This window comes from Schistocerca americana, chromosome 2 (genome assembly GCF_021461395.2).
Source record: "Schistocerca americana isolate TAMUIC-IGC-003095 chromosome 2, iqSchAmer2.1, whole genome shotgun sequence".
In the NCBI taxonomy this organism is placed as follows: domain Eukaryota; kingdom Metazoa; phylum Arthropoda; class Insecta; order Orthoptera; family Acrididae; genus Schistocerca; species Schistocerca americana.
Window position 1 is genome coordinate 473511030 of NC_060120.1, and position 12855 is coordinate 473523884.

Consider the following 12855-nt stretch of genomic DNA (forward strand, 5'->3'; position numbering starts at 1 on the left):
CATCAACTATACAGGACAGCGCATTATTGTTCGCTGCAACAGGCAGAAGATGTGTTTTGTCGGTGATGCAAATTTTAGCAATTTTGGTTGAGATATCCTTACTTCTTCAGCACACCGGCATAGAAGTGTGCACAGAATTAGTTACACAAAAATCTGTGCAATATGCACATCTATTTAAATATAAAAGCCGACTTAAGAATTTTCCCTTGGGTGAGACCGCTTGTACATGTGTCAATTTAAAGTTCTATATTCACATATTTTACTGTTCTCATCGCTTCTTCTGCATAATCTTTCATCGATTGTATCAATACCATTTGTACTGTGAAATTTTGAACATTCACAAGTGCCGCAATAAACTAGTATTGTTATCATCAATTGTAGTCTTAAACTAAATTGCACTCTTTTAAAATTTTTAAGAACTGTAGGCCTATCCTCATTCAAAACAATCTTTCTCTAATTTCATTGTGCAATTATGTGAGGAATAGGTTAGTTTCAGAATTTTCAGAGGTTTACAAAACTATATCTTTGTAAGTCAGTGGTACTAGTGTTTTGGATACGTAATTTAATTAATAGCAAATCAACATTTGTGGTTCACAGTTCAGCCAAAGTATACATCACCCCTGAATTTCACTGTATATCAATGCACATAAATGTGTATTTTTGAGAATTTTCAGAAGCTACCACAGTCCTTTGTATAATCTACAAACAATTAGTAACAAATTGGGGCTTGTTATTTAGTTACTGTAGCAGATTTTCCACCTAACATTTTATGTTACATCTAGTTTTCCCTTAAGAGAAGTAGCTCAATATGTTATCTGCATTTATTGTACATTAACTCAGTTTTCAAGTTTGCTAACAACTATAACTAACATCAAAACATTTTAGGAAACTAGTAATTTCTGTGTTGCCTTAACATAAATCTCATTTTGTGTATCTGCTCCAATTCTTCTGGGAAATTAGCAACTTTTCAGCTCCACAGATTAAAAGATAATCAGCAGGTTTAATTTAAACTGCTTTGTTCACTGCCTTGTAATACATTGCACCAGCCAAAATGCAGACCCACTGTGAATGCTGATTCCAAACACGGGATGAATTGGTTGAGACTTGTAAGCAGCTGGAAATTGCCCTTACTACTGTCAAATGATTGACAGCTGCCACAAATCAGTGTGTTGGAAGAGCTCCCAAGAGTCATGTACCTGTGATGCCTGTAACAGAGATACCTCAAGTACTATCCTCTCCTGTGGATCCTGTCTCCTCTGCAGAAAGCACAGGATCTATCATTACCAGTCAACTTGGCTGTGAGTGGTGTGCCAATGGTAGACCTAGGCATCCTGTACAGTGTGGACGGGCACCGGGGAGGACTCAGGTTGTTGTACCGATCCCCCTAACCACCAAGTTTGAGGTGCCGTCTTTCACTGAAACTGAAACAGTGGGACTCACTTCACCTGTTGTGCAGAAACCTGTTTTGTCCAATGTCAGGAGGAGGCAAACTCAAAAGGGTAGGGGTCTGTTAATCGTAGGCAGCTCGAATGTACAGCGAATGATGGTACCCCTTATGGAAATGGCAGCAAGGGACACAAAAGGACGTCAGGTGCACCCAGGGTGTACACCTGGGGGTCTCACTCAACATGTTGAAGAGGCTACTCCAGCAGCTACTGAGGAAACAGGATGCAACCAACTGCAGATTGTGGTGCACATTGGAACAAATGATTCATGTTGTCTGGGCTCCAAAGTCATTTTTGCATCATTTCAGCAACTGTCAGAGAGGGGTGAGAAGACCAGCCTTGGATGTGAAGTTTCAATGAAGCTCACAATTTGCAGCATTGTCCCCACACCTGATCGTGGCCCTTTGGTTCTGAGCTGAGTGGAAGGACTGAACCGGGGACTTCGAAAGTTCTGTGGCAAGCTAGGCTGCGACTTCCTGGACTTGCACCGTAGGGTGTAATACATTACACCTGTCAAAATGCAGCCCCACTGTGAATGCTTTTATCAAACACAGAAACTCAGAAGTATCAGTGTAACATCGAAAGAAATGACTCCCACAGATGAGTGTACTGAAACCCTAATGGTAAACTGTCGAAGCATTCACAACAAAGTGCCAGAACTTGAAGCGCTCATCAAAAGCAGTGAAACTCATATAATACTACATACAGAAAGCTGACTGACAGCTGAAATTGACAGCAGTGAGATTTTTGGTGAAAATTTGAGTGTATATCGAAAGGACAGACAGATGGAAAATGGAGGTAGTGTATTTGCCACAGTAGACAAAAAACTCAAATCCATTTCGACAGAAATTGACGCTGTGTGTGAGATTGTTTGGACAAGACACAATATCAGCGGTGGACATAAAATGATAATTGGTTCCTTCTATTGCCCACCAGACTCATTTCCTGACATAACTGAAAACTTCACAGATAACTTCAGTTCACTTGTACGTCTGTTCCCAATCATACTGTAATCATCAGTGGAGACTTGAATCATCCAACAATTAATTGGAAAAATTACAGTTCTGTTAGTGGTGAGAGTGATAGGACATCCTGTGAAACTTTACAAAATGCCTTCTCTGAATACTACATAGAACAGATAATTAGGAACCCCACTCGTGATGGAAATATATGCTGGATCTAATGGCAACAAATAGACCTGACCTCTTTGAGGTTGTCCACATCAAAACTGATATCAGTGACTATGATGCGGTTGTGGCAAGAATGATTACCAAAGTACAACTAAAAAATCTCCAGTAAACTAGATAAAAAATCAATAGTGTTATATCTCAATGAGGAACTTGAAACCTTCACCACAGGTCAGGAGCAAATAGGGGAACTCTGGCTCAAGTTTAAAAGAATAGTAGACCACACACTGGAAAGATATGTACCCAGTACAACAGTTCATAATGGGAGGGAACATCCATGGTATACAGACACTGTAAAAAAAGGTCTAAAGAAACAGAGATTAGTGCATAATAGGTGTAAAACAAAGCGTAAGGCCATAGATACATAGATGCTGAATGAAACAAGTCTGCCTGTCTGTCAAGTGAGCAATGTGTGACGCCTTCAATGACTACTTAGCAGAATAGTGCCAAATGACATTTCACAAAAGCCAAAGAAATTCTGTATGTAAAGACTGTTAGTGGCACAAAAGTTAGTGTCCAGTCCCTAGCGAATAAGACAGGAACTGAAACTGAGGGTAGCAGAAATGCTTAACTCCGCTTTCAAATTTTCCTTTATAAAGGAAAACCCAGGAGAAATGCCCCAATTGAATCCTCATACCACTGAAAAGATTAATGAAAAGTATTAGTGTCAATGGTATTGAGAAACTGCTGAAATCATTAAAATTGAACAAAGCTCCTGGCCCCGATGGAATCCCTGTACTGAGTTTGCAACTGAGTTATCCCCTCTTCTCACTATAATCTATCGTAGATCCATTGAACAAAAAACCATGCCCACTTCTTGGAAAAAGGCACAGGTCGCACCCATCTATGAGAAGGGTAGTAGAAGAGATCCACAAAACTATCATCCAATATCCTTGACATTGATTTGTTGCAGAATCTTAGAACATATTCTGAGCTCAAACATAATGAGGTATCTTGAACAGAATGACCCCCTTAGTGCCAACCAGCACGGTTTTTGTAAATATCAATCATGTGAAACCCAACTCTTACTTTTCTCACATGACACACTTAAAGCTTTGGATCAAGGCAACCAGGTAGACACAGTGTTTCTTGATTTCTGGAAACCATTTTACTCTGTACTGCATCTATGCTTATTGTCAAAAGTATGATCATATGGGGTATCAAGTGACATTTTTTACTGGATTGAGGACTTTTTGATGAAGGACACGGAGTCATCGTCAGATGTAGAAGTAACTTAGGATGTACCCCAGGAAAGTGTGTTGGGACCCTTGCTGGTCGTATTGTATATTAATGAACTTGCAGATAATATTAATAGTAAATCAGGCTTTTTGCAGATGATGCAGTTATCTATAATGAATTACTATCTGAGAGAAGCTGCATAAATACTCAGTCAGATCTTGATAAGATTTCACGATGGTGCAGAGATTGGCAACTTGCTCCAAATGTTCACAAATGTAAAATTTTGTATTTCACAAAATGAAAAAAAAATATCTTATGATTATAGTATCAATGGAATGATCACATAGGTACGGTCGTGGGTAAAGCAGGTGGTAGACTTCAGTTTATTGGTAGAATACGGAGGAAGAGTAATCAGTCTACAAAAGAAATTGCTTACAAATCACTTGTGCGACCCATCCTAGAATACGCTCAAGTGTGTGGGACCCTTACCAGATAAGTCTAACAGGGTATATTGATCATATACAGGAAGGGCAGCACGAATCTATGGGAGAGTGTCGCAGAGATGCTGAAGGAACTGAAATGGCAGACCCTTCAAGATAGACATAAACTATCCTGAGAAAGTCTACTAACAAAGTTTCAAGATCCGGCTTTAACTGATTACTCTAGGGATATACTACAACCCCCTGCGTATTACTCACACAGGGATCATGTGGATAAGAGTCAATCAATCACTCTTCCAACGCTCCATATGTGAATGGAACAGCAAGAAACCGTAATAACTGGTACAAAGGGACGTACCTTCTGTCATGCATTTCATGATGTTTTGCACAGTACAGATGTAGATTGTAGATGTGGACGTAGACAGTAGTTCCACAGATCACTTCTGTTACCCATGTTGTAGATGAGTGTCGCCTGGGATTTCTTCCAAACAGTGAGCACAGTTTTTTTTAAGGGTTCTTCCTTATATTATGGTTAAGAAAGAGGCCAACTTAGCTGATAACTTTGTATAGAATCCTATAGCATTTCCATTGGACCCACAGGCTTTGTTCAGTTTCATCGATTTTAACTATTTCTCAACATTACTGACACTAATATCTATTTCATTCATCTTGGCAGTGGTGCAAAAATTGAAATGGGGCAACACTCTTGCGCATCTCCCTTCATAATGAAACATGTAAAAATTGAGTTTAGCTTATATGATACTGCCTTCCTGTCTCATCCATGGTTCAACTGTTAACTTGGTATACTGACAGCCTTTACATATGACCAAAATTTCTTGGGGTTTTGTGAGATGTCTTTTAATAAGATTTTGCTATAGTTGGCATTCAACATATAACACATTTTCCATCTAACAGCCAAATATGTTTCATTTAACAAACCTTTATCTACAGCCACAAACTGTGCAGTAGTTGCTATTTCTGCACAGAGTCTGTACACCACAGAGTGTGTCTCCCACCATGAACTGACCCACTAGGTACATATCCAGTACTTGGTCAACTATTTTTCTAATCTTGTGACATCAATTCTCTACATGTTCATGCCTGGAGTTCGAGTTTAAGATACAAAAGTGGTGAAGAACAAGGTAAGGCAGGCTGAAAAGAGGCTACATCTTTCAGACTTGTCAAAAGATGGTGTGAGACATTTAATGCAAATAGTGGCTCAACACAAAATATTTTCATGGGAGAAATGCTATTTATGCCCAGAAGACAGATTTTAGATGATACTAGGCATGTGATTAAAAAAAGAAAAGAAGTAAGATTAGGGTATAGCATTCCACCATTAGAGGTGAACTCAAAGTTAGGTTTGGGAAAGGAAGTCGGACATGCCCTTTCAGTGAAACCATCCCAACATTTGTCTTAATACACAGAAAACCTAAATCTGGGCGGCTGGATGTGCATTGGAATCACTGCCCTAAATAAGAGTCCATTGTCTAAACTGCTGTTTGACCTCCTTTGGTATCATACGAGAGGACTCTTGAGCGGTTCAGAGGAAGTGAATTCAAATGGAGACACCTGCAAGGAAGATAATGTTCTTTTTGTGAGGCACTTATGAGAAACTTTAGAGAACCAGCATTTGAGGCTGATTGCAAAACATTCAACTGCTGCCAATGTAGATTTCACATAATGGCCATGAAGATATGATAACAGAAATAAGGGCGTGTACAGAGGCATATAGACAGCCGTTTTTTTTCCTTGCCCATTTTGCAAAAGGAACTGGCTAGGAGTACTACAAGGTATCCTCTGCTATTCACCGTACTATGGCTTGTGGAGTATGCATGTATATGCAGATGTAGACGAAGTGGGTGAGCAAATGTAAATATGATAAAAACCAATAGAAGAAACAGCAAAGAATAAAAGACATGTACAAATTAATGCAAATAAAATAGCTATTGACAATAAAAGCCAGGACATGAAGTAAAACATTTTCAGCAGTCAAAAAAGAATGCATTCAATGGAAGGAGTACTGAGAACAACATCAATAGACATGAGTAATCAAATCATACAAATGTATTGCAATTTTACAACAAGGGTCAGCCAAGAAAATGTGGTAAAATAAGCTTACAGTAGCTTCATTTGGCAAGGTTCCCCTTTACCAACACAGATCCTGCGTACGCCTGCCTCTTGAGAAGATGGTCATTTATGTAAGAGGCTCTCTCTTTATGATATGATGTGTCACCAATCATACTGGAAACAAGGGAACCCAGTACAAGCAAATGCAGCAAAGTAACATGGTTATAGTATATTGCAAGAGTAAGTACGAAGCATGAAATGGGAAGTCTTTGGTAATGCATAGTCATTTCTGGGAGATATTGTTTGTGATCTTATTAAAGGTACAACCACAGCACTTACAGTGAAGGAAATAATGGAAACCCAAATAAAGATCCCTGAAAGAAGATTACAATCCACCTCTTTTTGAAGACAAGTATTGTCTTTCATCACTGTTCCATCTCATTTACTAACCAAAGTAAAAAAGGGTCATTACTGTCACAAAAAGTGTTTATAAGAAAATTGGTGGGGTAACTAAGGATTGTCAAAGAAATTTAATATGACATACCTATTCGCAAATCGAGCTCCTGGCGTACATCAACCGCATCACTGACTTGTTTGTTAGGTTCTGCCAGATTCTGTATTGCTCTATGCACAGATGCAGCAGTGATCTCAGAAAATTTAGCCCTAAGGAAAGCCAGAAATTATTAAAAGTGAAACAGGTAAACATATATAGTGGCAAGAAAAACAAATACCAACCTATATATTCGCAGATTTGGTTTCACAGAGGAACACACCTGAATTATTTCAAAGCCAATGTTCTCCCCCTCACGATCGCAATCTGTCCAGATGATTAACATTGCACATGACCGTACTTCTCTTTCCAGTGTCTTCTGCAGAGAAGAAACATTATTTTGAAGAATGAGAATTCAATACTAGGAACACAAAATGTGACATGCATATTTTTATCAACTATAAATATAAATTATTTAGTAAGTGAAAATGCCTGAATCCACTGATCCTGAATCAGAGCCAGAATTTTCCTATTCCATAAATTATAATATAAATCATGGCATCGACATAATAATCTTCTAACAATAAGAGCACATATTATAGGTAAGACAATCCAATAAATGTTTGTATGCCATTGTTTTAAATAGTTAAATTGCTAATTAAATATTCCTCCACGGAAAACCATTTCTGGAGGGTAAACAGCAGTACGAATTTATTGTACATGTGAGTGAGACAGGCATCTGCAAAATCTTGACACTTTTTCTCTCGCTCCATTAGCAAATGGCAGTAGTACCCTCAGCGAAGCACCATATGGTAACTTGCAGAGTATGCAAGTAGAAGCAGATGTAGATCTAAGCTAACTGAGTCATTCTGGGACTGAGGTTACTGTGACTTTTTGGGTGCGTCTGTGATTCACCAAGAGAAGGAAGATTAGACTTTAATGTCTTACAGATGACAAGTTCATTACAGATGGTGCATGAGCTTCGATTGGCCAAAGATAGGAAAGGAAATGTGTGTTGCCCTTTCAAAGAAACTATCACAGTATTTGTCTTAAACAATTTAGGAAGACCAAGGAATGCTTGGATGAGGTTTCTGACTATTGCCCTCCCACATACAAGCCCTGGGTCTTAAAACACTACACTGCCTCATTAGGTTTAGCAGCTGATGGTCACTCCATAGAAAGGGCAATCAATTAACCAACAAATACACACACCGAATCTGCTTAGCAAACTGCACGATGTTGGAGGTCTAGTTTCAAGAAAAAGACAAATTAAACAAACACAAGTTAAGATTTAGTTGGGCATTTTTATTATGCAATGTCTACTAACTAATAAAAGCCAAAATGACTTGCTGTATTCTACACATGGCCACCTTCTAACACAGTACAGCTTATTTTAAATTTGTAGCTCACATAAGACCATTGTTTTCAGTATCTGATGAATTCAATTACTGAAATACCATACAATTGTCAGCTTGGTTGGAAACCTAAAAATATTCTTCCCATATATCAAGCCAAGAAAACTTCCATTTACATATTTTTACAGCCATATATTCTAAACTCTAATTTTAAGTAGTTTACAATATATTAAACTACTTTATAATGTTAGTGTTTGCCATGAAAATGTATTCAGTGGTACACATAAGTTAATAAAAAACTGTTTTGTCATAGAGATAGTACAATACGTACAATACTATGTTGACATTAATTCAGATTAATTATGCGGCAATTGACAAGTATGCAAAAACATTTGATGCTCAATACGCCAACCATGGTCAACTGAAGCTTACTTGTCATGCGAGTCAGATAAGATGCTACGGAAACATTGTCTTATTTTCAAATTATACTGAATAATGTACCAACAGCTAATGTAGTGCAGATCTAGAGTAGGTCTGCTCATAAGCACTTTACATTCACGGATACATTTTGACAAGTGAAATACAAATTTGATGGTATCTTATCCAAAAGGCACACTCTTTTGAAACATCTGCAGTTTAGTTATGTTTAAACACTTTGATTCCCATTCTTCTTGTCTTCAATTCTTTTCTGCAATCTTTCAGCATGTTTCCATGTTGCAATTGAAGGACATTAAAAGCCTCCCACACTAACATGACTTTTAACAGAAATGCTGGCATTTAACATGGTTTTCCGGTGTGCCCATACTTGAACTAATGCTGTTTGAAACAACTGAGCCTTGTGCAATTTTGTTTTGCTCAGTGTTTATTGTCATTTGGAAGATCAAATGTTTAGAACCAGTGTCCTGACAACACTTGTGTCTCACAACACTTGCGTCTTCTGAGGCAGAAAATGTTGTTGAAATTCATCATGGTCTTATTAACCAAACCAACAGAGCATTTACCTGAAGCTATTTAGGTGAAACCTGAATAACTTGAATCAAGATGGGTTGGGATTTGAAATCAATTCCTTCTACTTAATCACTGTGTCACTGCTCTCCTTTACACTGTCATTTGTTGGCATTTTATAGAATTAAACAGACAATGTATGCCACACACATTTCTACAATACACATTTTGTTAATAGCTCCTGAATGTCATAAGACTATCAAGTTTAGTACTTATTTGTGTGCATCCATTTGTTAAAAGTACTAGTATAAATTTAAAATGACAAATAATAGAACAAATGAAGGCTTACCTTTATTTGTTCATAATCCTTAGGACAAAATTTAATAATGGGAGCATCAAACAGCAAAAGAGGGCTGCAGCTGCTCCATTTTCGATAACCACTTACAAAGTCCATTCCTAGTAAGTGACCAGATACTGATGTCATTATCATTTGACTTCGCTGTCCAGACACTGTGTATTCAAACTCATAAATTTTGTTGTATTTTGATAGCCCCTCTCTCTGAAAAACATAAGGGCCAATGTGAGCAAAAAAGTTACATAATGCAGGTAGTATCTATTCAGTTACAGACTGCCATCTAAAATAAGCATATCATTAAAACTTTTAAAAAAATTCTTTCATATATTCTCAAATTGAATCTTATAAAATGGTAATATGTTCTTAAATGAGGTTAAGTAATTTCACTCACAAACAAAGCTTTTTTTTATTTCAAGTACAATGTAAATACTGTATGTGACAACTTTTGTTGAAAATTTAAACGGTGTTTTAAATAGAAGTTCATAAATGAATCTGTTCCTAATATAGTCACGAAGGGACAAGCTGTGAACTGTGGTATCTCACCAAAGTAATCTGTTTTTTTCAAACTCTCATAACAAACATATGACAGTAATAAAATAACATGTGACACCACAAGACATAAAGAGCATTGCTTTAACACATGTACAGCCAAAAGGTTCACCTGAAATGAAGGGGAAAGTCGAAAGACACTATAAAAAGCCCCAAAAGATGAACTTACTGGTTGACTCCTACAATACATTAAAAACTGCAACTAGCTACTGATAATAATGCTATTTATTAAGAATAAATAACCCTGTTACTGGTGCCAAACCAACTTGTACATCAAACAGCTGCTCACATTTAAAATTGCATATAGCTTATGATGTGCATGTGCTGTAGTCAACAAACAAGACCAAGATGAAGAAAATAACTTGCTTCTACTGCTGAACTGGACACGTAAAATGGCCTATATCAGCTCATCACCCAGAGGAGCTCAGGGAATTATGATTCTCAGTTTACAATGGCAGTCTTGCTTGTTTCTGTGATACATGCAAAAAAAGCACACTTTTTTTTATATAATGTGTTGATTCAGTCCCACCTACAGTCAGTTTTCTATAATTATATATAACTTTTCATATGTTGCGCAATAAAACTGGGAATCTAAGTGCACAACTGACTTGTCCGACTTTGTCATTGTTAAATAGATAACAATTGTAAGTGCACTACACTATTGTTGCCAGTCATATTTTATCATTCAGAATGTATGAGTGTCATTATGTAGCCTGTAAAAGGATAAAATAGCACCCACTAAGCATGCCACAAGCTTCATAAGCTGTGTGTACACCTACAGGGGCATAAGGCCTTATGTAATCAGATCACAGACTATTAGTAGAAGAATGAATAAAGCTTAATATCACCTGAGTGGCCAAAAAGAGGAATGTTACGTTGAAGAAATTATCTTCTCTTACCACAGCTTATTGTTAAGTACTTTGAGTCACCTTTCTTTACATTAACATGTGGCTCTTTACCTTAACAGTGTGGAAACTCCATAAAGTGGGGCAGCACACTGAGCCTCAGCATTTGCCATGCCTACTAGCTTGGTGGTCACATTGTGTCACTTGTTTTCCTGAATTTGCTTATGGCCTGGTACTCAGCAGTACAATACATACTTCCCCAGCAGATGAGGAAGTTCTAGATGTTCTGGACCCATTTGTCTGTAGCACACAGATACTTCTTCGAAGGAAGGGTACCCAGCAATTTCGAATAAATTACGAATTTTATAAGAAAACTTAGTGCCATCTGCCTTGGTGCCCACAATATCTAATGCACTTCTACATCATTTACCATAAAACTAAAGGTGTTACGATTAGCTTTGCGAAAGGAAGTCTGCTGTTAAACATAAAGAAGAGTCCTGATAGGTGGAACGAATGAGCTGAGCGGTCTAAGGCGCTGCAGTCATGGACTGTGCGGCTGGTCCCAGCAGAGGTTCGAGTCCTCCCTCGAGCATGAGTGTGTGTGTTTGTCCTTAGGATAATTTAGGTTAAGTAGTGTGTAAAGCTTAGGGACTGATGACCTTAGCAGTTAAGTCCCATAAGATGTCACACACATTTGAACATTTGGAACGAATGCATTACGTGCCTCTATATTGGCATGATAGAAGAAGAAATGGCTGTTGGTTTGGAAGACATAGGGGCTCTATTATTAGAGTCAGAGTTTAATCCTAGCAACATCAATTGGTAGGGGGTGGGGGTACCCAATGCCCACTTTTTGTAAATAATGTAATGTAGTCGTGTACTTTACATTTTACAATTTTGAAATTTTTTATATTTTTTTAATGAATGCTACTACTGCATTATATAAGTTTTTGAAATTTTTCCATTACATTTCATCTAAAAGTTTAAGTCTAATTGAGGTGGTCATAAACAAGTGCTTGGGGTATGCCGCTATTAGCCGTAAAGAAAACAAATGGCTCCCTCTGGCTGCACCAAGATATTAAATCAACAATCAGTGTTAGAAACAAACAGAAATGTAATCTGTACTACATCCAAAAGACTTTCTCACAATGATGGAGGAGAATATTTTTCTAAGATCAATTTTGCCAACAATAGATGAACAGTCACAACTATCATAGTCCTCAACACTCCTGTGGCATGAAAAAATACAAGCATTTACCTTTTGGGATCTCTTCTCTTCCTGCATACTTGCAGAGGTACCTAGAATAGTTAATCATGTCCGCACCCACTTGTACCATCTAGATAACTTAATTGTCACATATACTACATGTCAGGAATGCTTATGAAACCTTAATGCACTATTTACTAATGTGATGCAGGGCTAAAGTGCCACTTAGACAAATGCCAGTTTTTTCCAGGAACAAATTGAGTACTTCAGGCACCTACTAAGGAAAGAAGGAATCCGGCCCACTGATTGTAATGTAGCAACTATTGACTTCCTACCATGCTCCAAAAACTTCCCAGAGCTGCAAGCTTTTTTGGAAAAAGTGAATTATTATTCAAAGTTCCTCTCACACGCAGATCTTATAATGAAACCACTAACTCAGTTGCGTAAGAAAGGTGTGCATTACCAGTGGTCAACAGCCTGCAAGCATGCGTACACACAGAGAAAGTGTATGCTGGCGCTCATTGCCCTGCCTTACAACAATTTCACCATTATGTCCACTGGTTATGGTCATGGATGTCACTCCATATCACATTGGTGCGTTGCTGGCACATAGTAACAAAAGCAGCACTGAACAACCAACTGCCTGTGCGTCAAAGGTGCTGCTACCTACACAAAAGAACTACTCATAAATAGAAAAGGTGCTGTTAGGTATTGTGTGTGCAATTAAGATTTTCCATGAACACTTATTCCAGACAAAGTTTGCTTTAATCACGTAGCATAAACTGCTG

General features: G+C 37.8%; 1 protein-coding gene across 1 annotated transcript in view; it reads right to left on the reverse strand.

Annotated features, from left to right (window-relative positions):
- Nucleotides 1–12855, reverse strand: part of LOC124595268 (DNA topoisomerase 3-alpha) — a 181940-nt gene that overhangs the window by 157508 nt on the left and 11577 nt on the right. Inside the window, exons 2-4 of the mRNA XM_047133942.1 lie at nucleotides 9461–9670; nucleotides 7057–7190; nucleotides 6866–6984 (exon numbers count right to left, since the gene is read on the reverse strand). Coding sequence (XP_046989898.1) covers nucleotides 6866–6984; nucleotides 7057–7190; nucleotides 9461–9670 — 463 coding nt within the window. The remainder of the gene's footprint in view (nucleotides 1–6865; nucleotides 6985–7056; nucleotides 7191–9460; nucleotides 9671–12855) is intronic.